Source organism: Arachis duranensis, chromosome 3 (assembly GCF_000817695.3).
Source record: "Arachis duranensis cultivar V14167 chromosome 3, aradu.V14167.gnm2.J7QH, whole genome shotgun sequence".
NCBI lineage: Eukaryota > Viridiplantae > Streptophyta > Magnoliopsida > Fabales > Fabaceae > Arachis > Arachis duranensis.
Window position 1 is genome coordinate 2,569,674 of NC_029774.3, and position 25,478 is coordinate 2,595,151.

Below are 25,478 nucleotides of genomic sequence, written 5' to 3' on the forward strand. Positions count from 1 at the left end.
GAAACTACAACTTGTAATTAAAATCTAACAGCATGTTCTGTTTATCTGATATAGTATAGGTTCTGCCTCTGTTCATAAATTTCCTTCTTTTTATATTGTAGACAACTTTTTGTCTAAACATTATGATATTTGTTACATATGAATTTTAATATAATAATAGTATGTACTTAATTACTCTTTAATCCTTGTTAATATTTGCAGAGTGCCAATAAGGCCTTTTTGTTTGTTATTTTTTTCTTTATGTGATTGATCAGGATTCCACAGAACAAGGCCTAGTGGAAGAAATTGATTAGAAATTTGTCACTCAAAATGTGGAATTTAAAACTATTATCATAAGATAATATGGGAAAGAAGCACTCTCTTTCTTGCATGAAGACATCAGCTACTATTGAATTCCATCAGGAGAATAATGATGGAGGACCAGGATGCATGTGGGGCATGCTTCATATTCTTGATTACCATCATTGACTTAATATCAGAAATGTGTTCCCCCTTAAAAAGCACCATTACCCTTCAAGACTTGCCACATGTAAGAATTTCACATCATTTTATTATTTTCTCTACTTTTGCTTCAATCATTTTGCTTTGCTGCATAATCAGCACTTTTTTAAACTTGAATGGAATCATTATTAGTAATTCTAAACAGTAATATGTACCTCTTCATATTGTAGAATCTATATGCATACATCTATAACCATTTTTACTGATCTCTAGTTAATACAATTTTAAATAATCTTTCTAAAATGAGATATTAAGCACTAGAAAGTAGAAACCTAATTTGGCATAATAGCTTGCTGTTTGAAACTCTTTCAGATAAGAGAATAAACATTTTGCATAGCCATTGGGGAGACCAACAAATTGGAGATGAAGAAACAGAACCCCTCTTGGTAAGCTTCAACCTTTAAGCTTCTATTTTAAGGTATTGGCTACCAAATGTTATGTACATAGTTATTGTAACTAAAATTTAATATATATATATATATATATAGCAGGCTAGGCAACATGAACAAAAGTGTAGTGCTAAAGGCAAAAGTTCTTCCAAGAGCAGAAATAAAAGATCACAAACTGAAAACTCCAAAGGCTGGATCATTAGCTTCCATGGTGAATCCAAAAATTCAGGTTCATCACATAAATTTGTGCAAAGTAAAGCACATGATACCAAAGAAGGTGTCCTTGATCAAAATCTTATGGAAGCAAATAAGCTTAACAGAGATACTCCTGTTAATTCTAAGAGGTATTCTGATTCTTTGGAGGTACTTGGAGTGGAGAAGGATTTGATATTAAAATATTTACATGATCTTCATGTTGGTGGGGAAAATCTTCAACTTCAATTGGCTTTCAATAACAAAGCAAGTTTGGAAAAATCAGGTTCAGTTCATCAGACATCACAGATGAGAAGCATTATTAGTCCTACCACCTTTGAACACAAGCAAAGCGAAATTTGGCCTTTCGACAAGAAGAACAAGTTGCTTCATAGTACTCAAGCATTAAAGACCTTTGCATCCATTAAACAAAAACAAAGATTTTCTTCCTCTTCAAGCAATCCTCAAGGTTTGAATCACAAAGGGTGGAACCAATTAGTTCTTCATCGTTTCAAGGTTATTAAACAGAAGATTAAACATGCTCTTATGGAATTCAAGAAAAGTGGCTACCAAACTTCTGTTGAAGCTATCCACCACCATAGAGCTTCATCGAATATGGCATCACCAATACTGAGAATGGAATCTCAGATCAGAATAAATATTTTTGTTTTGATTCCAGCAGACACAAATTTTGCGGCTGCAAGCAAATAGAATCCTCTCTTAATGAGTCTCTTGATAGATACACTCAGTTGTTTGAGCAAAGCTTTGGCAAAGATATCAAGTGTCATGGATCAATGTCTAAAAGCTTAAAATTGCCAAATGAGGATAAGGATAATAGCATGAGTTTGTGTCAGTGTCCTCCTAAGGCTTCTAGAAGGAATTTGTCCCTGCCTAATCTTGATTCTTTCAACTTCTTGATTCTACATGAGGCACTTTCTGTTAAAAATGATATCCATGTTCAGAGAAAACTCCTTTAAACAAGGACATTTCACTTGATCACATTACAGAAACTGAAATGGAGGAAGCAATGGATATCAGTGGCAACGATGCGAATGCTGCTCCTTTATCTGATAAAACGATGGGGAACTCGAAGATGATGTATCATCGGATACACATGAGCTAGCTTTAGAAGATGGAAGTTTTCTCCAAGAACAACTACAAGTGCAAATAAGTATGGCCAAGGAGGCAATAGCAACACTTGAAGCCAGTGATGTAGAAGGTAAGATATCTGTGATTATATGCATTAGATAATTAGATTAGTGTAGTACTATTTGATTTGCATGCTTTCAAGAAAAAAGAAGATATAGATACATTTCAATATAATCCAATTTTGCTATTGCCAAATGATAGCAGGTAGAGAACTAAATACAAGGAGCTCTAGCATGAATGAATTGGAGATTGAATTACCAAATAACACAAATGCAATAGCAGAAAGCAGAGGAATTAAATCAGATAATGAAGACATTGATTCCAATTTCAAATATGTGAAACATGTTCTTGAGTATCTAGGCCTCATGGGAAATGAGGAGAACATTGTTCAACCAATTAAGCCATCCTTGCTCATGGATTTTGATACATCTTGGTTCCATGAAATTGAATCCAACGGAGAAGATAGTGCCAAATCCAACCATCATCATCATCACCTTCTTCTTTCTAACATAGTAAAAGAGGTGCTGCTCCAAATATATGAGACATCATCATCAACTAACACCACAATAATGCATAAGGGGCAACAACATCTTCTTAATGAAGTATGGATTAGAGTTAACTTATACCTGAGATTGAGGCCAGAGCTAGATCAGACATTAGATGATGTTGTTGGTGGAGATTTGGCCAAAAACAATGGCTGGATGATCCTCAAGCATGAAGAGGAGTGTGCAGCACTTGACTAGAAGAGAATATTTTCAAAGATTTAGTAGATGAAATAATCTTCACATGAAAATTTTTCAAGAGAAAGAGTGGATGCACTACTTATTTCAAAATGCCTGCTTGGTTCTTAATTTCTTCAAGTGTTATAGGATTCTGTGAGTTCATGTAAATAGTGTAGATGTTGTGTAAGGGTTTGACAATGGAGTTTATTTATTGTGGCTTGATTTTCATGTAACTTACATGTGAGTGTATATTAATACCAGTGTACATGTTTCAATCTTAATTTCTCCAACTTTAATTCACTAACACTGCCATAATAATATTAATAAAGAAAATAATTTGAGCTAAATTTTATTATATACTATTTACTCACTCACACACACAAAAATTATTATCATACTACTACAATTAATGTATATAAATATACATAAATATATAATAATTAATTTTTATTATACATAAAATATTTTTCTTTTACAAAATTAACCTCAAACTTTATTTAAGTTTAACTTTTCTATAAGCACTAACTTTCAGTTACATATTTAATAAATTAATCTTGTTGGATTTAAATTTATTTAATCTGAGAATTTAATCCTACGAAATACGGACATTTTGCTAAATTACTGTATCTGCGTGACAGATACATTTTAGACACGACATTCATTGATACTTGACTGACACGCGTATTTGCTGTCATGTCTTAATAAAAAATATAAAATTTTTTGCCGAACACACTTGAACATACTTAAATATCATTACGTGTCAGCATATCCAGTCTTATTCTAAATGTATATTCTAAAATTTAAAAAATATATTTTAATATCAATAAAATCTCAAAATATTATTAAAATTTATCTAAAAAATACTTTATATTTTAACGTGTTCCATGTCATGTAGTATCTTGGCTCCATTATCCGTGGATCATAGATTAATAAATCGATTGGTTTTTGGTCTTGGCCCATTCCCGATGTGTAGATATTCAGCGTTAAGCCCACTAATACCCATTTCTGTTTAGGGTTTCAGTTTCTTCTCCAAACTCTCCGGTTGCCTTCGCTGCCTCTCTCTTGGTCCAGAGATTCCGTCTCCACAGGTTTTTTTTATTACTATTTTATTTTAATTAACGAGATTGAAGTGGATGTACTATAATTGCTTGAGGTGTGTGATTTATTTGATTAATGTGAATGAAGAACACTAGGTTGAATTGAATCATGGATAAGAGCATGTTAGCTGGTTTGGAATCACTTCCAGAAGCTGATCAGCAAAGAATGGCGTCCATGATGGAACAGGTTCAAATCCGTGACAGGTACCTCCTCTTCACTTTATCTGTTAACTAATTCCATGTGTTTTGATTTGAGCTTCATGTTCCTAAATTCTAAGTTAGGGCAGCACAAATAGTTTCAGATCTTTGTGGTGCTCGTTGTTCTGAAGCCATAGCCAAGTTCTCCTTTAAACCAGTGTAACCACTTTTGAATGTTGCATCTGGACGTTAAGGGAACAACATTTTTAATTACTTAGAATGGTTGAAATTGAATTTTAATGTATAATTTCCTTTATATTTCTAGATTATGACATTATTTTTGTTTATTTATCTCTAAGGAGTGTAAATGATTGAACAGATGAATGGAAATTTACGTTTGTTTTCACTGTTATTTGCTTGGTGTAAGATTATTGGGACATGATTATGATTTATATTGATTGCATTCCAGTTTGAGAATGTATAATTCATTGGTGGAGAAGTGTTTCACTGATTGTGTGGATACATTCAAGCATAAATCCCTGCAAAAACAAGAGGAAACCTGTGTTAAGAGGTGTGCTGAGAAGTTTCTGAAGCATTCAATGCGCGTTGGCATGAGATATGCTGAGCTTAACCAAGGAGCTCCTACACAAGATTGATGTCTTTCATGATCTTCCCATGCCAAACTGTTTTTCTGTTTTTGTCCCTCTTTTTGGTGTGTCATTCAGTTAGTTTATTTATAATTTTATCCCTTGAACAAACAAACAATATAGTGTAGAGAAGTGAATTTTCCTGGTTGGTTTGTGTAGCCAAGAGCTGGTGTTAAATAAATTCCGAAGGATGAGCTACCCAAGTGAGTTCTCTGCATGTAAAGGTTTCTATGTCTTACAAAAGAGCTTAGTTTATGTACTTGAAAATAGGCGTAAAATGGAATGAAGCAGAAACTCTAGCTATTCGGTTTATAGAACGCATGCAATTTTTTTTTTTTTTAGGTTAATTTAGAAGTAAAAAGTCATCAATGATTTCAACTTTTCTAATTTCTATGTTATTTAGAGAAAGTTTTTGTTTCTGCTGTAATGTATGCTAACAAAATTTTCCAGTCGGGTCAAGCATGATTCTTCTTTTTTTTTGGGTATTGAACAAGATTCATTTTTCTTTGGGCCTGGAAATGTTATTCATATGAGGTGTTCTTTCTAGGGTCTTTGTAGATACAAGACCCTATTTTGGAATTTTATTTTATGAATGGTTGGGGCTGCTATAAGTTGTCAATGGATATGGCCATATGGGCTTTGGCCTTTTCAAAGAGTTAAGTTTATCAAGCTTTAGGGAAGCTAAACCCTATTTAAATTTATATATAAACGAATAATATGTTCTATCTTAATATATTACTATTACTATTAACATTTACATGTCTAAGAAAAATACTTGAACACTGCATATTCTAGATTTGAATAATGTATAAGTTTGAATAATGGACTTTTTTCTTGAGGAAAAAGAAAAAGAAAGAAATTGTTCTGCTCTGTAGACTGTACATCGCTTTCACTTTTCCTAATACAAATGGCAATGAATAAGGAATCTCACCCTTTAAACCGACAAATTTGGTTAACCCCACTTTATTTTATTAGTGCTCTTCCTTTTTTCTCCCAATGTAATATACTTATTAGTTTAATTTGGTTTTGGCCTAGTAGCAAGTAGCAACTAACTCTATGCCAAATAACTTGACTTTATTGAGTAATTGATTATACCAAAGCCAATCTAAAAGATACTTGACCACACACAATAATGAGAAGACAAAATAAATAATAATTTTCTCCTATTGTAGTTGTAGGACATCATCCGTACGCACTTGTTCAAATTCAGATTAAGGTGGGGTGTCCGCGAATCGGATCGGATATGGCCAAAAATTCGATCCGATCCGCATTAAAATCATTGGATCGGATCGGATTCAATATCTGCAGTTTTTAAAGTTAGATCCGATCCGATCCGATCCGCACATTTGCGGATCGGATCGGAGCGGATATCGGATATATCCGCAAAACACAAAAATATTTTTAAAAACTTATTTTTATTAAAAAAATATCAATAAAATTCATTTTTCTATTCTTTTAAATATGTTTACTCTTAAAATAATATTAAACATACTTTTCTTAAATAATAAATTAAAATAATATAACATATATGATAATTATTAATTGAAATAAAACATAAAAAGAATATTTACTTATTTATTTCTTTAATTTTGCGGATACGCGGATATGCGGATACCAACACAAAATCCGCAATCCGAGCCAATTAGTGTGCGGATCCGATCCGAAAGCCTTGCGGATCGGATACATATCCGCAATTTTCGGATCGGATTCAGATAAATAACGCGAATATGCGGATCGGATCCGATCCATGGACACCCCTAGATTAAGGCTCAGCTCAAGTTAGTTGCTTCTGTTATACATTTTATTTAAAAACTACCTAATAATAATAATATTAATATGATATAAGTGTGTGAAATTAGATTTTTGTGTAGGGTTTGTTTTGGAGCCAACTATGGTAGAACACGAAGCATTAGGTGACAAAGGGCAAAGCATGATATCTTTTATTTTGATTTTTTTTTTTTAAGGCGAAGCTTCCTTCTTTATTATTTGATTTGATTGAAAAAAAAAGTACGCACATTGTACGCTCTTGATTCTATCTTATTCATCTTGATTTTATCTGTCTATTCTTCGATAAAAGCATGGACCCGCTACGCCCTGTGCAATACAGTGGCAATATTGTATCAATTAATCTTGATTAGGTTGGTCGAGTGGTCAGCTCACTCGTTCGCTTAAATAAGTGTCGGGAGTTCGAATCCCACTTTGTGCATGCAGCAACTCATTGGTCAGCAGCAAACTCTTAAATGAAACTCAGATTCGCGACAAATTATTCTTTAACCTGTCAGGTTGGAGGATACCGTTTTGGGTAAACCAAAAAATAAAATATCTTGATTGGCTTTGCTGGCCAAGTGGCCATGGTGTGTGTCGGAAACGAAGGAATATTCATCACATTTAAATATCAGTAACAGCTTTATATATACTACTATATACTCTACTAGTATATTAATTAATAAGCGAATATTAATCTATCATTTCATAAATTAAATTGGGTAATCATTATTACTAGTAGAATTAGTTTTTATAATAAGAAATATTTTAAAAAGTTATACAACAAATTTTTATATTTCCAATATATATTTGTATAAATGCATAAACAAATAAAATCTACCATTTTGACTTCAAATCGTTAATTTCATCATGCAAAATATATCATTCTTGTATAGTTAGCAAATATTTTGTACATCTAATATAGCTTTTTTAGAGATGTTAAATTATTATTTAAAGGTGCATATACAAATAGGCAACACTTAATATTTAAACTTTTTTCTATTTTATTTATGAAGTTTTGATCACACTAAAAAAATAGAGTTATTTAACTTTTCATAAACATAAAAAGAACACTCAAATTAATTTTTAATCAATTTTAAATTAAATATTTTAATTCTTAAAAAAATTTTATTATTCGAAAAATCTTCAAAAATTATTTCTATTAGATAGTGATATATAAAAAAAAAAAAAAGGAAACATGTGTGTTACGTTGCTCTTTCTTTTTGTTTTTGGCGAAGTTTCCTTTACAAAACTGAATTTTCCCCTTTCTAAACTCTAATGCACATAATATGCGTATGCAGATGCAGGTTATAGTACATACGATGTAACACAAGCTGCAAGAAGATGGTAGATATAACTGATTACAAATTATTATGTATTCGATAAAGATATAGAATCAATTATTACAAAGTATACGTAATTCACATAAAATTATGTGGTTCAAATTTTAATTCATGCTGACATTATTATTAATTTTAAAATTATGAACGGTGGATTCACACCCCTAGGTAGCTAATTTAGTAAATTCACTTATAAATAAGAGAGTTTCACATCAAAACTTTTATTGATGGTGTTTCCATAAAAGTAACAGTAGGACATGGTTTTATATAGTCCATAAAAACCAAGGGATTAATATTTATGAATGTCACATGAAATAAGAGACTCGTAGATAATATATCATAGATCTCAGAATGCTGACGAGAAAACTGTGATGATAACGTTGTTATTGCATCTAAAGTGAATGTAACTAGCTTGCATGCATGTCTCCTTTGACATTCTTTATGAACTCGCACGTGATCATGCGTTATAGTCAAATTACATAGGTGAATTTTATATATGTAACTGGTCCAACTCAAAAATAAATGAACAAAACTACTTTGATGAGAAGACGTGTAGCAAAGTTCAAGAGAAAATTTAAACCAGCAACATCAAGAATATGATATTACACCAACAACAACAACAAAGTCTTGTCCCACTGGATGGAGTCAGCTATATAAATTAAATGACGCCATTGAGCTTTGTCATGTATCATATTTACAAAGAGACCATTTACATGTAGATCTCGTTTGACCATCTCATGGATGGTCTTCTTAAGTCTTTCTCTGCCTTTCATCCCTTGTCCATCTTCTATTTCATCCACACTCCTGATTGGATGTTCTGTCGATCTTCTTCTCACATGTCCAAACCACTTGAGATGCGATTCTACCATCTTTTTCACAATAGGTACTACTCCAACTCTCTCCCTTATATCTTCGTTCCTTATTTTATCTAATCGTGTATGACTACTCATCCATTTTAACATCTTCATCTATACCACACTTAGCTTATGTTCGTATTCCTTTTTAACCGTCCAACACTCCGTACCATAAATCATAACCGGTCTTATAGCAGACTAGCAGTGCGATAGAATTCACCTTTAAGTTTTAGACATTTTTTTCTCACATATAAAATCAGATGCACTCTGCCATTTTGACTAATCTGCTTGGATCTTATGATTTATAACATCTTCAATCTCTCCATTATCCTGTATGATGCATTCAGGATAATTAAAACTTTTAACTTTTCGTAGCATGTTTTCTCTAATCTTCGTCTCTATATTAGGGTTTTCCCTTCTCAAACCGAACTTACATTCTATATATTCTGTCTTGCTACGACTTATGCGCAGACCATACACTTCTAGAGTTTCTCTCCATAAGTCCAACTTCTTATTTAGGTCTTCCCTTAACTCTCCCATAAGGATGATATCATTGGTAAAAAGCATACACCATGACACAGGCTCTTAGATGTGCTCTATGAGTACTTCTATGATTAATGTGAAAATGTATGGACTTAAAGATGATTCCTGGTGTAATCCTATACCAATAGAAAATTTATCTGTCACACCACTTTGAGTCTTCACACTAATTGTGACTCCATCATACATATCTTTAATTGCACGAATACGATACATTAAAACTAAAAATTTTATAATATACCATATATTTATTTGGACACTAAATTATAATAATAAGACAAGAACCAAGATGAATCAAGTGAAGAACAATAATTCCCTTGATTGGAAGAATCTAAGTTTGGATTTATAATTTTGGGAAAAAGTCATGATTGTTGTTGTTAACTTGCTTAGTGGTTGCTTAAAGTGTGGTTTAACATTATTAATGGATAATGAAAGTTCAAAGAGACAAATGCCTAAAGGGTCCAATTATGTTATGGAGGAGGATGTGGACAAGACAAGGTTAACGAAATTAGATGAGAGAACACTACAAATTACGAAAGAGAAGAGAAGCCAGCTATGAAGCCAAGTGTTACAAGCCATCCATCACCAACATGGGAGATAAATATATAAAGCCAAAACAAAAACATACATCATGGAACCCCAAAAGTTTTTAGTGGTGGTGAACAGAGCTAAGATTTCTTGTCGCTTTTTATATATTTAATTTGCACGGTAACTTATTTTAATATGCAAATATCTTTGGATGATTCAACAATCTTGAATCTTGGTCTCAGATTTTAGTCAAGGCTAAAAAAAATGGAAAAAGTTTATATGGAAAATGAATATGATACATTAAAACTAAAATAGGGTAAAATATATTTTTTGTCTCTAAAGTTTGATAAAAATTTCAAAAATATCCCAAAAAGAAGTTTTCGATTTGTATCAAATATACTCTTGACGACTAATTTTTCAAAAAATTTAAGACCAATTCGACAATAATTTTATAAGAACAATCCTCAACACAAACAAATCAAATATAATTTTGATGCATTATGGTTAGATTGGTCTTAAATTTTTTGTAAATTTAGCCATCGAAAATATATTTGATGCAAATAAAAAACTTTTGGGATAAAATTAAAATAAAATAAAATTTAGAGATATTTTTAAAACTTTTGTCAAACTTAAAGAATAAAAAATATACTTTATCCAAAATATTATACTCAACCATTCTTCCCTTTTTTTTTTTCCTTCTTCAAACTAATATAAATTACTCTGAGGTAAAAATGCTGTTTTTCACAAGAGTAAATCTCTTTGGTGTTAAGTGTGTGAGTATGTAGTGTGAATAAATTTGTAATGTAATGCTTAGAATTAGGAATTCTCCAATTCATTGGAAATAAAAAACCATCCATAAAACCATTCTTTTAGTTTTAGGAGATTAAGTATATTTTGTGTACCACAGTTTGTATTTAGGTGAAACCACTTGAGTCAACTTGCTTTTTCTGACCTTTTGAATAGTCTGTTCTTAAGTACAGAACAAAAAAGAGCTTCTCATCTCTTTTCTTCTTGTCTTCACAATCCATTCAACCATCGATATAAAAGCAACCACTACCACCTCAACACCTATTCAAGATTCTATTTGCTCTTCTCTTTGGTGATGTTTTAGGCAACAAGTTTCTCTGGCCATGGGAATTTGTTTGAGCAACCAAATTAAAGCTGAGACCCCATATAACACTGGTATTAAAGATTCTTTTTTTCCTTCATCCTTGGCATGACCTTGGTTTGGTTTCTGTTTCTGAGTTTAGTTTAGATATATCCATTCATGTTGATTGGTTTTATTAAATATCTACTTTTTGTTTATTTTAACTAAGCAAATTAGCAAAGTGGATTTCGGCTTAGCCTTCTTGTTCTTCCATTTTTTCTCTTCATGGAAGTTCAATATATTCATTGATTGTAGTCTTGAGTCCTAATCTTAAAATCATGCATGTTTTCTTCTGAGTGTACCAATGAGATTGATAACATTTTTTGAAGGATTAAGAACCTATTTGATAGTTCATTGAAGGAATGCTGTATGCATGTAAATTTTTGTTAGTGAAAGTTCAATTGTGTTAATATCATTGGTCTTCTGTCAGGGTTAAGTTCAAAGAATGTTGGTAGCCATAGAAATGATCTCAGCAACCAAAATAGTAAGGTGTCAACGGTTTCAATGCCTCAAAATCCACGAACTGAGGGTGAGATCTTGCAGTCACCGAATCTAAAGAGCTTTACTTTGATCGAACTTAAGGCTGCAACAAGAAATTTTCGTCCGGACAGCGTCTTGGGAGAAGGTGGATTTGGATCAGTTTTTAAGGGATGGATTGATGAGCAGACATTTGCAGCTGCTAAACCTGGCACTGGCATTGTTATTGCTGTGAAGAAACTTAATCAGGATGGTTTCCAAGGTCACAAGGAGTGGTTGGTGAGTTTAATCTGCTTCTTTTACTTCTTACCTTATAGGCAAGGTATGGTTAACAATTTAAGAAGCAGATCTCAAGTAATCTTTTCTGATTGATGTTTCTCCTTTGGGGTAAACTGAATTTCTATAATTAGTAGCATAGTAAAAATGTGATCTCCTCATTACTGGTTTAGTATGAATAAGCATGGTAATAGACAATATTGTTATTTGGTTGAAAAACTAAGTAGTTTGTTCTCACTTCTTAGTCTTAGATCAATGTGGATTTGTCTTACTGTGTTTTACTTGTATCTTTTAGGCTGAAGTGAACTATCTAGGCCAGCTTTCTCATCCCCATCTGGTGAAATTGATTGGGTATTGTCTTGAAGATGAACACCGCCTTCTGGTCTACGAATTCATGCCTCGTGGAAGCTTGGAGAATCATTTGTTCAGGAGTGAGTTCTTCCTGCCTCATCTTTTTTTTTTTCACATTGTTAAACATGATGAGAAGTGTTTCTAAAACATTAGCTATGTTGTGGTGGCAGGAGGCTCATATTTTCAACCTCTTTCGTGGTGCCTTCGCTTGAAGGTCGCTCTTGGTGCTGCAAAAGGGCTTGCATTTCTTCATAGTGCCGAAACAAAAGTGATATATAGGGACTTCAAGACTTCAAATGTGTTGCTTGATTCAGTATGCGTCCTCTGTACACACACATCAGAACTAGATTTGATGAACTTAGGAAACAAATTAGATATCATATCTGAACATTTATTTGTGGATTTAATTACAGAATTATAATGCAAAACTTTCTGATTTCGGTTTGGCGAAGGATGGCCCTACCGGTGACAAAAGTCATGTCTCCACAAGGGTAATGGGAACCTATGGATATGCAGCTCCTGAATATCTAGCAACTGGTATTGTGGGATTAATTATCATTAATGCATCCAAGATTAAGCTTAATAGAATTTTGTTTAATGGACGTTCACTTTTTTGTGTAGGTCATCTCACTGCTAAGAGTGATGTCTTTAGTTTTGGAGTTGTCCTATTGGAAATGTTATCAGGCCGGAGGGCTGTTGATAAGAACCGTCCTTCTGGGCAGCACAACTTGGTGGAATGGGCGAAGCCATACCTTGCGAACAAGCGCAAGGTTCATCGAGTGATAGATAACCGTCTAGAAGGCCAATACTCTCCAGATGAGGCCTTTAAGGTAGCTGTCCTTGCACTAAGGTGCCTAGCACCAGAGTCCAAGTTGAGGCCAAGCATGGATGAAGTTGTTAGCAGTTTGGAGCAGCTTCAGATTGTCAATGTAAATCAGAATCGTCCTGGCAATGGCCATAGAGTTCGCAGAAGAAGCGCCGATGATGCTAAACCTGGGAGAATTAGCACGGCATATCCTCGGCCATCTGCAACTGCACTCTGCACTTGAAACTTAAAGCTGAAAGGCTATGCATACTGCTGATCCATCTCCATGAACTCGAGCAAGCTTAGATCATAGTTTATATAACAGATTGTACATATCTTACTGTAGCTAATACATTCAGAGCCTAATTTCTCTTGATCTATTTTGTTGCTCGTGTAATGTTCAGCTGTTTCATCCTTAGGCCAAAAGGGATACCTTGTAGATTTGGTTTTGGAGAATGATGGAATAAACTGTGGTTTAAGTGTCACTAAGAAGTAAGAACGGTTCATTAAGGAGCAAAAGCAGCATTTATTCTAAACCTTAAATGTTATATTATTTGTATGTTTATGACCAAGAGTTGAAGCATTTTGCAGTAAGTAGTCCAATAGAGAAGCCTAACCCCACAAGAAAACAAAAGAAGATGTTGCAGAATGGACTCTACTATGTCAATGGTTTGGATTTTGGAATCTTTGACATCATTTTCGAACTCACTCTATGCTAATGACTTGAGAATGCCAAGTTGTACTTTATAGAAACTATCTTTAGCAAAGATGATCCACAATGGCCATTGTTGTGTCACTAGAAAGTGACTATTGATGAATGATTCATGATCGATTAAATCGGTTATGGTCCTTTTTCGGGCCATCATCCAACTTGGTCTATCCGACATGGTCACCACATGGCACAACCTATCCAGAAAATGACACATAAATGAAACAAAAGTGAACTCTGCAGTCCAACAAAATCTTGGCATGTTGCAACTATATAGTAACGCCATATCCTTATTAAATGAAAGATAGATATGCTTCATATCTTAAGAACATTCCAAAACATTGAACCCTCTTTAGATTTTGGTAATTAAGATTATCGATTGATTGGGAAATTTAGTTACTTAAGTAAGACTTCACACAAGTTGTTGCTTAACTCAAGCTTTTTGAGATAAAGATTAGTTGTTTCCTTTTGTGTTTGACTATTTAAGTGTAATATTTCAAGTCTATCTGATATGAATGCATTACTGAAAAAGAAAATAAAAATAGTAGTATCTTCTGAAAAAGCCAGATCAATTGATATTATTGCTTTACTCATAATTAACCTGTACACACTACACACAACTATTAATCAACACAAAATTGGATATTAGCAGAGTATGTCAACTCTGTGCCTAACAATGTTGATTTCACTGATTCAAAACTACGTGATTACCAAACATTGTGATGAGCAAGGCACTTCAAATTATGCACATTACATATCACCAAGTTCTTACAAGCCCAGGTGCCCAATTTTTCCAATCTAACCTTCCAATGGACTTGTTTCTTAAGCTCACCATGTCTCTAAACTCAAAAACCTTCTTCAGATAATTGTTCCCTTGCTTAGCAGCTGGTTCAGGTTCTATGTCCTTGACAGATGATGGCTTCACTTTCTCTTCTCCGTTGGGTACAACAGCTTGAGGGATGCTTTCTTCCTGAATAGTATCATTGAGAATGTTTGCAAGAAACTCAACCACGTCACTCATTTTCGGACGTGACTTAGGCTGCTTCATGAGGCACTTGTTTGCTAGAGTAGCAAGCTTTTGAGCTGATTTCATGCAATATTGTCCTTCAAGTTTTGGGTCTACTATAACATGGAACTTCCTAGGATCAGAAACATAAGGTCTTACCCACTCCAAGAGCCTCTGTTCATTTCTGGGTAGGTTCCGTTCTACAGCTCTCCTACCAGTGATAAGCTCGTAAAGAACTACACCGAAGCTCCATACATCACTCTTTGCAGTCAGCTTACCAGTCTGAACATACTCTGGTGCAGCATAACCTATGGTACCAACAACCTTCGTGAAGACGAAATGAGTCATTTATTTCTCACATTAGTAGAATATCAGGATCACAAACAAATGAGATACTCATTCAACAATGAAATAATGGGATTCATCTAACCTACTCCAAATAGCATTCAGCACTGAGAAAAGAAGTTCATGTAATATAATTATCACCAATTATATATAATGAGTTTTCGGAGAATGGACTTGTTCTTACTGCTGTTGAAACATAGCCCAGCCCTTCCGAGGGACCTTGCCTAGCAAGTCCAAAATCAGAAAGCTTTGCATTGAAGTCCTCATCCAGCAAAATGTTGGAAGTCTTAAAATCTCGAAATATTAGCTGCATCAGTTGGAATGAGAATCACAATGGTTTCTTACTTTATGGATCTAAGCTGATGCAAAATGCCATAAAACATGGCAAAACCACAACTATTTTATATAAAAAACATTGTTAAGATGCTAAATAAGAATTCTATGAAACCAGTTCTTGATAATTCTTTTATTATTTTTACATTTAAAAAAAGAGTTAAAGAAAGAACCTTAAACAAGTAAAGATAAAACAGTTTGCTTCATTTACCGAAAGAAAAATAATAATAACAATAATAAAAGGTTCACAAAAATGCTAAAAACCCACCAAAATACATGTATTAATTAGTGACTTTTTGGACGGAAACTATATCAACCATGTCTTTGGCAAAACAGATCAATAAATGATAACCTAGGATCTGATTTCTGAATGACTGTGATGTGACAAATTTTGATTGTTATGCTTGATCTCAAGGTGCTTTAAATAAGGCATGTAAAATCTATACCTGAAAATCCATTTCTTCATGAAGGTATGCCAAACCGCGAGCTGCATCTTGAGCAATTTTTAATCTCGTGGTCCATGGTAGCGTTGACATCGATGAGACTCGAGCCAGAAGATGGTCTTCCAAGCTCTTATTAGGCATAAGTTCATACACAAGAAGTCTTTGAATCCCTCTTTCATCATCCTCTGCACAATACCCCACCAACCTCACGAGATTCGGATGCTTGATCACACCCAACAAGTTCACTTCATTGATCCACTCTTTATGCCCCTGAAAGCTAGAAATGCAAAACACAGAAAACCCCATTAAAACATAGCTCCTTTAACAACCCATTAGACTAGGAAAAAAGGGCAAAAACCAGAACAGCAAAATCTGATATCTTTTCTTTCTTTTAGCTCATTTTTTTAGTCAAAAACAGTAATTTTTCTTGATCGAAAATTAAAACCCTCACAACATTAAGAAAAATTCAATTATTCTCCTTAAAACAGACTATTATTACCAAACACGCAGTAAGTAATCATCCAAAATGATCAAAATCAAAGTTTTTAAACACTGTACTGAGGCAACTAGCCAGACAAAACATATCATAGTACCAATCGAATCAATCATAAACATAATTGGGTCATCATCCGAAGGAAAAAAAATGGTATGAAATATAAATATAATAAATGGTGTTTAATGCACAATTTTATTCCGCGCAAAATCCCCAAAACTGCATTAGAAATTATCAAAATAAAATTTTGACGCATTGAATACACGAAACTGAAGCAACTAGCAAATGGGTCATCACCAAAAATCAAAATTTAAAACACAAAAAAGAAAATCCATTAACGGTGGTTGACACATGCCTGGTGGCCGTTACGATTCAGCTGCTTAATTGCAACCTCCATCTGCACCTCTGAAAGACCGTCACCGTCACCGTCACCGTCATCAGGAACAGAAAGGGTCCCCCTGTAGACGGGGCCGAAGCCACCCTCGCCGATCAAGAGGGCCCTGCTGAATCCGCGAGTGGCGGTTTTGAGCTGAGAGAATGAGAAGAGAAGGAGGTTGTTGGCGCGACGGAGAGAGAGGAAGTCATGGAAAGCGAGGGTGTCGTTGAAGGAAGAGTCGGTGTCGTCGAACTCGGAGTTGCGAACGAGGGTTGAGGAAGCGACGCTGAGGGAGCGGGCCCATGAGACCCTTGAGGTTCTGCAGCTGCTTGAAACGACGCCGTCTTCGTTGTCGTAGTCTCGCCGGTGGTCTCTTTCGATGCTTGGGAAGTGGAAGCACTTCATTGCTGAGATGATTTGTGAAGAAGAAGACGAAGAAGAAGGAAAAGATTGGAACTTGGAACTTGGAACTTGGAACTTGGAAGGGGTCAATTGCACTCCCTTCTCATTTCTTCGGTTTCAACTTTCAACTTTCAATTCAATTCAATTATCGACTCTCTTTTTCTTCTTCTTTTTATTTCTTTTCTTTTTTATTTTTTTCCCCACACTTTAAAGCATTATATATATACTCACTCCATTATTTTTTAATTTTTATCATAAATTAAAAAAAAAAAGAAAAAAAGAAGGAAAAGTCTAGGAGACCAATAGTTTTGTTGAATTTTAGCCAGCATGTAACCAGCAAAGGAAGGTGAGCCATTGGATGAAATCTCATACCAATCTCATACCATCAAATCATCATTGATGGTTAGTTGATGACTAACAATCACAAAAATTGCTGGCCCCTAGCATTGCTCTTTTATTAATATTAAAATATAAATTAATTTTTTTAATTATTTTAACAATCTTTTTTAAATTATAGAAAGTATTTAAAATATTTTTATTTTAATAATTAATAATATATTATTTATAAACTCATTTAAAAATATATGTTTAAAATAAGACTAGACATGTTGACATGTGATAATATTTAACTGTATTTAAGTGTGTTTCGAGAATAATTTTTTATTTTTTTATTAAAACACGATTAGACACAAAAGATACAAGTATCGATAAGTGTCGTGTCTGAAATGTGTCCGATACACGTAAACACGACAATTCAACGAAGTGTCTGTACTTTATATATTATAATATATTTACTTATTTTATTATGATACATTTAATTATTTGATGCATTCTTTTATTAAAATATCTGTAAAATAATAATATAATATATAAATCAAAAATAATATTTATAATTAAAATTAACTACTAAAATTAGTCATTATGTATTTATATTTTAATATATATTCTATTATAGTGACCGATTTAGTAGCTAATTTTAGTGTATATTTAACATAATTATATATAAATATACACTTAGTAACTAATTTTTTGTTTTTATATAATATTTTTTCAGTACACAGGGAAACTTAAAGTCTCGCATTTTAAATTGATAAATAGCATTATCCTCTTTAATATCTTTACAAATCATCTTAGGATATAGTGAACCGTTTTTAAATTAATTTGAAAGTTAAACTAAGAAAGGATGGAGCAATTGGCGTTAGTGTGGTCACAAGAAAGCAATGGAAGATAAAACCAAACCAACTGCCTACCTAATGTGGCTGCCAGTCATTTATTTATTTATAACATTGGCAGTCGTAACTCATAAAATTAAAGTCTAAAATGTTATGCATAGTATTTAGATTTTCCATTATTATATCATTTTTAGTGTGTTTAGTCAATTCAATGATTCATTCGTTTCTATGTATGAGAATATTTTTCTGTAATGAGAAAGAAAAAATGAATTAAATTATAGGTTAAATAATTTGGTTATGGATTTAAATTTGGTATTTTAGTTGGAAATGGGTGTAGTATGTGTATTAGCAGATTGGCAGGGTGTCAGAAGGTACTTTCAACATGTAGGAGGACGTATTGCATGCAGCATTTTGGTGGACATGAATGACACGTGATAAAATTTGGTTTCATGAGACTGCAACACGTGAGGAGACGTGCTGAGCTAGCACATGGGTGGGCGTGAATGCCATGTGGCAAAGTTTGGTTGCACGGAACTGCAATACGCGAGGGGCATGTTACACGTGTCTAAGGCTAGTTGGTTGGTGATGCAACACGGGAGAGGCATGCTGAGTGCTTCGTCTATATAAGGCAAAGTTCGGTACCATTTTCATTGTGAAGAAGAGTGTTCTTTGATTGTGTTGCTAGTGTTAAGGAGGGTACTGCTTGAGTATGTTACTAGTGTAATAGAGGGTACTGCAAACTTAGTAGTGTATCACATCAGTGAGATTATACGGAATACTCATGAGGGAGTGAGGTTTGTGTGTTAGAATCCGTTTTCGTTTGTGGTTCCATGCACCATGACGTTCATCAAGCTTTAGAACGGTCTCTGTCAAAGCATGGAGAACAGTATATCGAGGAGAGTGAGCAGTATATTGTATCGAAATTCGGTTATAATTTTTGGTGGTCTAATACAATTTGATATTATGCCGATCGTTGACGAAGAGAGTATGCAGAATATGGTCAAAATTCACCGGCAGCTCAGATGCGACAACCACAGATTGAGTTGTATCTTGAGTTTGAAAACGTAGAGGCAGGTTGTAACACCCTACCACACATAAAAAGTTTGTGGTGTAATACCCTATCACACAGGGCCTTATGCTTAAGTCGTAAAGCAGAGGTGGCGAGGTATTACGACCTCTAAAAGAAAAGACATATAAATATAGTTGAAAGAAATTATATCTAAGAGCCTTGAAGAATAAGCTAAACAAGAACGATAAACAGAAAATCGTGTGACACTCGCATGGATATTCAAAAAACGGATAGACAATATCAAAAGGAAGCTGAAAGCATATATACATATCAGAGTTCCAAAACTCAGATAGCAAGCTCCAGACTCGACCTGCAAAGCTAAGGCCGGCCAGAGTATATAATTATATATGTATACAACCCAAAATAAAACTCAAACTACAAAATAAACACCTGTATCTCCAAGTCAACTGACCTCTAGGAGGGACAAAACACAAAATATACATGCGGATATTCTATAAACATATATACATAGCCTAAAACAAAATATGACAGTCCAAAAGGTAGTTCTTCGCTTATAAGGAGGATATCCAGCGCTCAACAAGGTGTCTCTTGACCTACATCTGAAAAACAACAACATAGTATGGGATGAGAACCGCAGGTTCTCAGTATGGTAAAGGTGCCCGTATAGTTAATATAAAAGGTCTCGGGAAAGCCAGAGGCATTCCTAGAACTTCGACACTCAGATTTCAGCTTAAGAATTCAACTAACCAGAAATTAGGTAAGTTGTCTAAGGTATTCTAATTCTGAATCTAACTTTAACCTAATAATTCACATTCTGTCTCCTCGAATCCTCCGAATCATTGGCGGAACAATCCTCTCTCCTCACACCTTCGCCAAGAAGGATTTCTCAGAAAACATACACATATAGTTCAAGCAAGAAAAGCACAGGTAGAGAAGCATTTACAGCAAGTAGAACAAGTAGCGGATAAGCAGAATTAAACAGTTAAGCAAACCAAAACAATGGACACTCAAGCAAACAAACAAATGCATATGATGTATGCCTATCCTATGGCTGATGAATCTCATCTGTCGGTTATACAGCCAACCCGACAAGTCCTGGTAGTTAACCATTGGACAGTCCCTCTGTGCGCGCATCCCCAAGCTCAATAATATACCATGGAGTTAAACTCCAAATGATGTATGCCTGTCCTATGGCTGATGAGTCTCATCTGTCGGTTATACAGCCAACCCGACAAGTCCTGGTAGTATTCCATGGAGACGAACTCCAAGCTCAATAATATAGTATTCCATGGAGTCGAACTCCAAGCTCAAATATAATATTCAATATTCATATATATGCATGCCCATGGGGGAATCCGGGGAGTTAAAGTGCCCGGTCACATCTTGCGACAGAGGGTCAACAAATAGTCTCAAATACACAAGTCACATAATAATCTCTTTCCTTTTTTTAAAATAATGCCTCAAATCCAAACTCCAATTCTTATAGAAATTTTGGCAATATCTCTTCTAAGACTCAAATTTCTGTCACCCTTCAAGGGTCCCAACTATCAAACCAAACACCTCTCAATCCTTCAAATCATTCCAGTAACAAATTATTTCAAAATCAAACAAATACTAATATTAAATCTTTTTCCAAAATCAACCAACTTCAACAGCAAATTATTAACAACAGCTGAACCACACATTCTATTCCATATACACAATCCATCAATTATACATTCAGTCCATTCCTATCTTAAGGTCTCCTAGCCTGAGTTTTCACGTGACATTAAATGTTAACTACGAGAAACCAAAACCATACCTTTGTACGGAATCAAAATATTCGAAGCTCCAGAGAAATTTTCTGACTGAGCTATCAAAGAAGAAAATGTCCAGAATTGTTTATGCCTCCTAAAACTCCAGTTGGTCAAACTCAAGGGGTAGATGAGCTACGTCGCTGTCAACTTCTACCGGTCAAAAATGGTGCCAACGTGTAGAGGAGGATGATACAAATACTTTTACCAGATTAAATTTTTTATTGGAGTTACGAATTACAAGAATCCGAAATCGGAAGTTTAGTGGGGTTTACGCCCTCTCGTTCCTCTCTCTCGGTTACTCTTCTCTCTCGCCTCTCATTTCTCTCTCTCTCTCTCTCTCTATATATATATATATATATATATATATATGGCAGCGCAAGTATAATAATAATAACATTGTAGCAGGCGCATGACCAATGGTATCAGTGAGGTGTCTGTGTCCAGCGAAGGCATCCATCCATGATTGTATACGAAACTCTTTAAACCACAACTGCCTTGTAAAGGATGTTGTGTGGTCCAATGAAGAGAATGGAGATGCATCTATCGTCTTCTCTATGAACCAGCTACTTCTGCAAACCAAAAAGAAGGGTCGGCTCTCCAACTTCCCTGATAGGTGACAGACATATATAATACAATTTAATACTTACGGCAACTATATACAATGTTTATAATAATAATAATAATAATAATAATAATATGGATTTGATTAAATTTAAATTATTATAAAATTAGTTCAATTACTGATAATAAAAAAATTTTTTAAAAATAAAGAATTCTAATTTTATAAAATAAATTATAACTTATTTATATTTATATTTTTAAAATTGAGGATCGTTACATTCTATCCACCTTACAAAAATTTTTGCCCTCGAAAATTGATATAAAATGAAAAAGATTCATACTAACATAACTTTCCTTCTTAAACATGTCAAGGAAAAACAGAAAGATTTGACATGTTTAGTTTGCAAGCCCAGAATATTCTTATGGCTTAAAAGTCTACACAAAGCGGAAGATACAAGATAGGCTCGATGCAGAAAGGTTATAAGGCAGGCTGGTATTAGAACGATAGGTTTATCATCCCTAATGCTCGCTTCATCTAGCTCCTAAGTTCTGCCGATTCTAATGGTATCACCTTTCATAATACAATCAAAACTGGTTCAGCTTCTGACTCTGAATCTATCACAACTTACTTTTTCTCTCGACACCTAACTGGTTAACAAAGAGATATTTCTATCGACCTAAATTCCTAGTCTGTATCCGAGTCCAAAACTACGTCCAGTCTTTCCAGTCCTAAACTTCCATATCCGGTTATGTAACCTAAACGAAAGCAGGGTCCTAGCTCTACACAGAACAAATCTGTCCTACACATTCTGTATCATACTTACCTCGATCCTGTCGTGGCCAACCCGATTTTGCGGCTCTCCCACGTGGACAATCCCTAGACATGTGTCCTGGTGCTCTATATCGAAAGCACATTCTCAATCCGGCCCTGTGCGGCTCCTCTGGAGCAGTCTCACCAAAGCCTTCCTGTAGCAGTGTCCACTTCAAGGAGCGATCCTCTGCGAGCTGGCTCTTCTTAACCAACTCAGTGAAATTTGTTAACTTTTGTGGATACACGTAATTAAAGATATCTCTCCTTAGTCCTTTCTCATACTGAGCACACTTCCATTCCTCATAATCAGCTGGATTTCCTTGACAAGTTTTTGAGAAACGGCACAGATTGTTGAATTCACGGGTATAGTCGGCAACGGACATATCGTTTTGCTTCAGCTGCATTAACTCCAATTCCTTTGCAGTGCGAAATGCATGCAAGAAATATCTCCCGTAAAACTCTGTCTTGAATCTTTTCCAAGGGACATCCGTTAACTCCACCTACAAGGTATGACACAACTCTTGCCACCAATTCTGAGCATCTCCCTCCAACATATGAATCACTATTTCTACTGACTGTACTTCAGGAACGTGCTGAGTGTACAAAAACCTCTTGACTTCTCGAAACCACTGATCAGCCTCCAGGGCATTGACGTTTTCGTTAAACCGAGGTGGACCATTCTTGAGGAAGTCAGTAAGGGTCATTGACCTATAGTATCGACGTATGTTACTTGTACTAGCACTAGAGTTTCCACCTTGACGTCCTTGCATTGGTTCAACCACGGGATTTCCTCTCCGTATACCTCGTTCGGATCCACGAGACGACATTTGGTCCCTTCACACCAAGCAAGTGATATTAAGTTGATCAGTCTCAATATCGCAAGTTTAATGCTTCAAGTTCGAAATGCATGCTCATGAACATTTATGCCACATATATCAATCAGATATCCTAATAGCACATACACACACCCAGAGTATGCCCAGAAGCATAATCAGTCCATCCCTCAGGCTCTATAGGAACGAACTGCTCTGATACCATAATGTAACACCTTACCACACAGAGTTTTACGCTTAAGTCGTAAAGTAGAGGTGGCGAGGTATTACGACCTCTAAAAAAAAGACATATAAATATAGTTGAAAGAAATTATATCTAAGAGTCTTGAAGAATAAGCTAAACAAGAACGATAAACAGAAAAATTGTGTGACACTCGCATGGATATTCATAAAACGGATAGACAAGATCAAAAGGAAGCTGAAAGCATATATACATATCAGAGTTCCAAAACTCAGATAGCAAGCTCCAGACTCGACCTGCAAAGCTAAGGCCGGCCAGAGTATATAATTATATATGTATACAACCCAAAATAAAATTTAAACTACAAAATAAACACCTGTATCTCCAAGTCAACCTCTAGGAGGGACAAAACACAAAATGTACATGCGGAGATTTTATAAACATATATACATAGCCTAAAACAAAATATGACAGTCCAAAAGGTAGTTCTTCGCTTATAAGGAGGATATCCAGCGCTCAACAAGGTGTCTCTTGACCTACATCTGAAAAACAACAACATAGTATGGGATGAGAACCGCAGGTTCTCAGTATGATAAAGGTGCTCGCATAGTTAATATAAAAGGTCTCGGGAAAGCCAGAGGCGTTTCTAGAACTTCGACACTCATATTTCAGCTTAAGAATTCAACTAAACCAGAAATTAGGTAAGTTGTCTAAGGTATTCTAATTCTAAATCTAACTTTAACCTAATAATTCACATTCTGTCTCCTCTAATCCTCCGAATCATTGGCAGAACAATCCTCTCTCCTCACACCTTCGCCAAGAAGGATTTCTCAGAAAACATACACATATAGTTCAAGCAAGAAAAGCACAGGTAGAGAAGCATTTACAGCAAGTAGAACAAGTAGCGGATAAGCAGAATTAAACAGTTAAGCAAACCAAAACAATGCACACTCAAGCAAACAAACAAATGCATATGACGTATGCCTGTCCTATGGCTGATGAGTCTCATCTGTCGGTTATACAGCCAACCCGACAAGTCCTAGTAGTTAACCATTAGACAGTCCCTCTGTGCGCGCATCCCCAAACTCAATAATATACCATGGAGTTAAACTCCAAGCTCAATAATATAGTGCTCCATGGAGTCGAACTCCAAACTCAATAATATAGTATTCTATGGAGACGAACTCCAAGCTCAAATATAATATTCGATATTTATATATATATGCATGCCCATGGGGGAATCAGGGGAGTTAAAGTGCCCGGTCACATCTTACGACAGAGGGTCAACAAATAGTCTCAAATACACAAGCCACATAATAATCTCTTTTCTTTTCTTTTTTTAAAATAATGCCTCAAATCCAAACTCCAATTCTTATAGAAATTTTGGCAATATCTCTTCTAAGACTCAAATTTATGCCACCCTTCAAGGGTCCCAACTATCAAACCAAACACCTCTCAATCCTTCAAATCATTTCCAGTAACAAATTATTTCAAAATCAAACAAATACTAATATTAAATCTTTTTCCAAAATCAACCAACTTCAACAGCAAATTATTAACAACAGCTGAACCACACATTCTATTCCATATACACAATCCATCAATTATACATTCAGTCTATTCCTATCTTAAAGTCTCCTAGCCTGAGTTTTCACGTGACATTAAATGTTAACTACGAGAAATCAAAACCATACCTTTGTACGGAATCAAAATATTCGAAGCTCCAGAGAAGTTTTCTGACTGAGCTATCGAAGAAGAAAATGTCCATAATTATTTATGCCTCCTAAAACTCCAGTTGGTCAAACTCAAGGGATAAAGTAGCTACGTCACCGTCAATTTCTACCGGTCAAAAGTGGTGCCAACGTGTAGAGGAGGATGATACAAATACTTTTACCGGATTAGATTTTTTATTGGAGTTACAGATTGCAAAAATCCAAAGTCGGAAGTTTAGTGGGGTTTACGCCCTAATAATAATAATAATAAAGTAAATGTTACTTAATTTCTTCAGTTGGTACTATTATATATATAAAACTAATGATATAATAAGACTAATGATACTCATAGCTTTCC

General features: G+C 34.7%; 5 protein-coding genes across 7 annotated transcripts; 4 read left to right on the forward strand and 1 right to left on the reverse strand.

Annotated features, from left to right (window-relative positions):
- The first annotated feature begins 492 nt into the window (after positions 1 to 492).
- On the forward strand, positions 493 to 2,161 carry LOC107476846 (uncharacterized). The gene is made up of 3 exons (XM_021137276.2): positions 493 to 529; positions 814 to 887; positions 993 to 2,161. The coding sequence occupies exon 3, from the start codon at positions 1,188 to 1,190 to the stop codon at positions 1,791 to 1,793; it is 606 nt and encodes a 201-aa protein (XP_020992935.2). The 5' UTR covers positions 493 to 529; positions 814 to 887; positions 993 to 1,187; the 3' UTR covers positions 1,794 to 2,161.
- On the forward strand, positions 2,162 to 2,974 carry LOC127739554 (protein TRM32-like). 2 transcript variants are annotated; one of them, XM_052258828.1, is made up of 2 exons: positions 2,162 to 2,301; positions 2,433 to 2,974. In XM_052258828.1, the coding sequence occupies exons 1-2, from the start codon at positions 2,256 to 2,258 to the stop codon at positions 2,972 to 2,974; spliced, it is 588 nt and encodes a 195-aa protein (XP_052114788.1). In that variant the 5' UTR covers positions 2,162 to 2,255. The 2 variants fall into 2 exon arrangements, with proteins under 2 accessions (XP_052114788.1, XP_052114789.1); XM_052258829.1 differs by having other exon boundaries at positions 2,436 to 2,974.
- A 937-nt stretch (positions 2,975 to 3,911) lies between these two features.
- Positions 3,912 to 5,058, forward strand: LOC107476845 (mitochondrial import inner membrane translocase subunit TIM9). Of its 2 annotated transcripts, none has more exons than XM_016096767.3 (3): positions 3,912 to 4,041; positions 4,139 to 4,254; positions 4,658 to 5,058. In XM_016096767.3, exons 2-3 carry the CDS (start codon positions 4,160 to 4,162, stop codon positions 4,842 to 4,844), a joined length of 282 nt encoding a protein of 93 aa, XP_015952253.1. In that variant the 5' UTR covers positions 3,912 to 4,041; positions 4,139 to 4,159; the 3' UTR covers positions 4,845 to 5,058. The 2 variants fall into 2 exon arrangements, with proteins under 2 accessions (XP_015952253.1, XP_015952254.1); XM_016096768.3 differs by having other exon boundaries at positions 3,922 to 4,041; positions 4,147 to 4,254.
- A 5,885-nt stretch (positions 5,059 to 10,943) lies between these two features.
- On the forward strand, positions 10,944 to 13,453 carry LOC107476844 (probable serine/threonine-protein kinase PBL10). Its single transcript, XM_016096765.3, has 6 exons — positions 10,944 to 11,043; positions 11,439 to 11,764; positions 12,057 to 12,192; positions 12,283 to 12,425; positions 12,526 to 12,649; positions 12,734 to 13,453. The coding sequence occupies exons 1-6, from the start codon at positions 10,992 to 10,994 to the stop codon at positions 13,159 to 13,161; spliced, it is 1,209 nt and encodes a 402-aa protein (XP_015952251.1). The 5' UTR covers positions 10,944 to 10,991; the 3' UTR covers positions 13,162 to 13,453.
- Positions 13,454 to 14,178: 725 nt separating this feature from the next.
- LOC107476843 (serine/threonine-protein kinase PCRK1) lies at positions 14,179 to 17,161 on the reverse strand. The gene is made up of 4 exons (XM_016096764.3): positions 16,602 to 17,161; positions 15,757 to 16,023; positions 15,162 to 15,284; positions 14,179 to 14,956 (listed from the first exon to the last, which is right to left on the reverse strand). Exons 1-4 carry the CDS (start codon positions 17,025 to 17,027, stop codon positions 14,384 to 14,386), a joined length of 1,389 nt encoding a protein of 462 aa, XP_015952250.1. The 5' UTR covers positions 17,028 to 17,161; the 3' UTR covers positions 14,179 to 14,383.
- Positions 17,162 to 25,478: the final 8,317 nt, after the last annotated feature.

Coding starts and splice junctions, on each gene's coding strand:
- LOC107476846 (XM_021137276.2), top strand. CDS start 1,188: ATGGAAGCAAATAAGCTTAACAGAGATACTCCTGTTAATTCTAAGAGG.
- LOC127739554 (XM_052258828.1), top strand. CDS start 2,256: ATGGCCAAGGAGGCAATAGCAACACTTGAAGCCAGTGATGTAGAAG. Junction 2,302..2,432: donor TGAAGCCAGTGATGTAGAAG/GTAAGATATCTG, acceptor GCCAAATGATAG/CAGGTAGAGAACTAAATACA.
- LOC107476845 (XM_016096767.3), top strand. CDS start 4,160: ATGGATAAGAGCATGTTAGCTGGTTTGGAATCACTTCCAGAAGCTGAT. Junction 4,255..4,657: donor CAGGTTCAAATCCGTGACAG/GTACCTCCTCTT, acceptor ATTGCATTCCAG/TTTGAGAATGTATAATTCAT.
- LOC107476844 (XM_016096765.3), top strand. CDS start 10,992: ATGGGAATTTGTTTGAGCAACCAAATTAAAGCTGAGACCCCATATAAC. Junction 11,044..11,438: donor TGAGACCCCATATAACACTG/GTATTAAAGATT, acceptor GTCTTCTGTCAG/GGTTAAGTTCAAAGAATGTT. Junction 12,426..12,525: donor CAAATGTGTTGCTTGATTCA/GTATGCGTCCTC, acceptor ATTTAATTACAG/AATTATAATGCAAAACTTTC.
- LOC107476843 (XM_016096764.3), bottom strand. CDS start 17,027: ATGAAGTGCTTCCACTTCCCAAGCATCGAAAGAGACCACCGGCGAGAC. Junction 16,024..16,601: donor TGAATCGTAACGGCCACCAG/GCATGTGTCAAC, acceptor TCTAGCTTTCAG/GGGCATAAAGAGTGGATCAA. Junction 15,285..15,756: donor ATGAAGAAATGGATTTTCAG/GTATAGATTTTA, acceptor CAACTGATGCAG/CTAATATTTCGAGATTTTAA.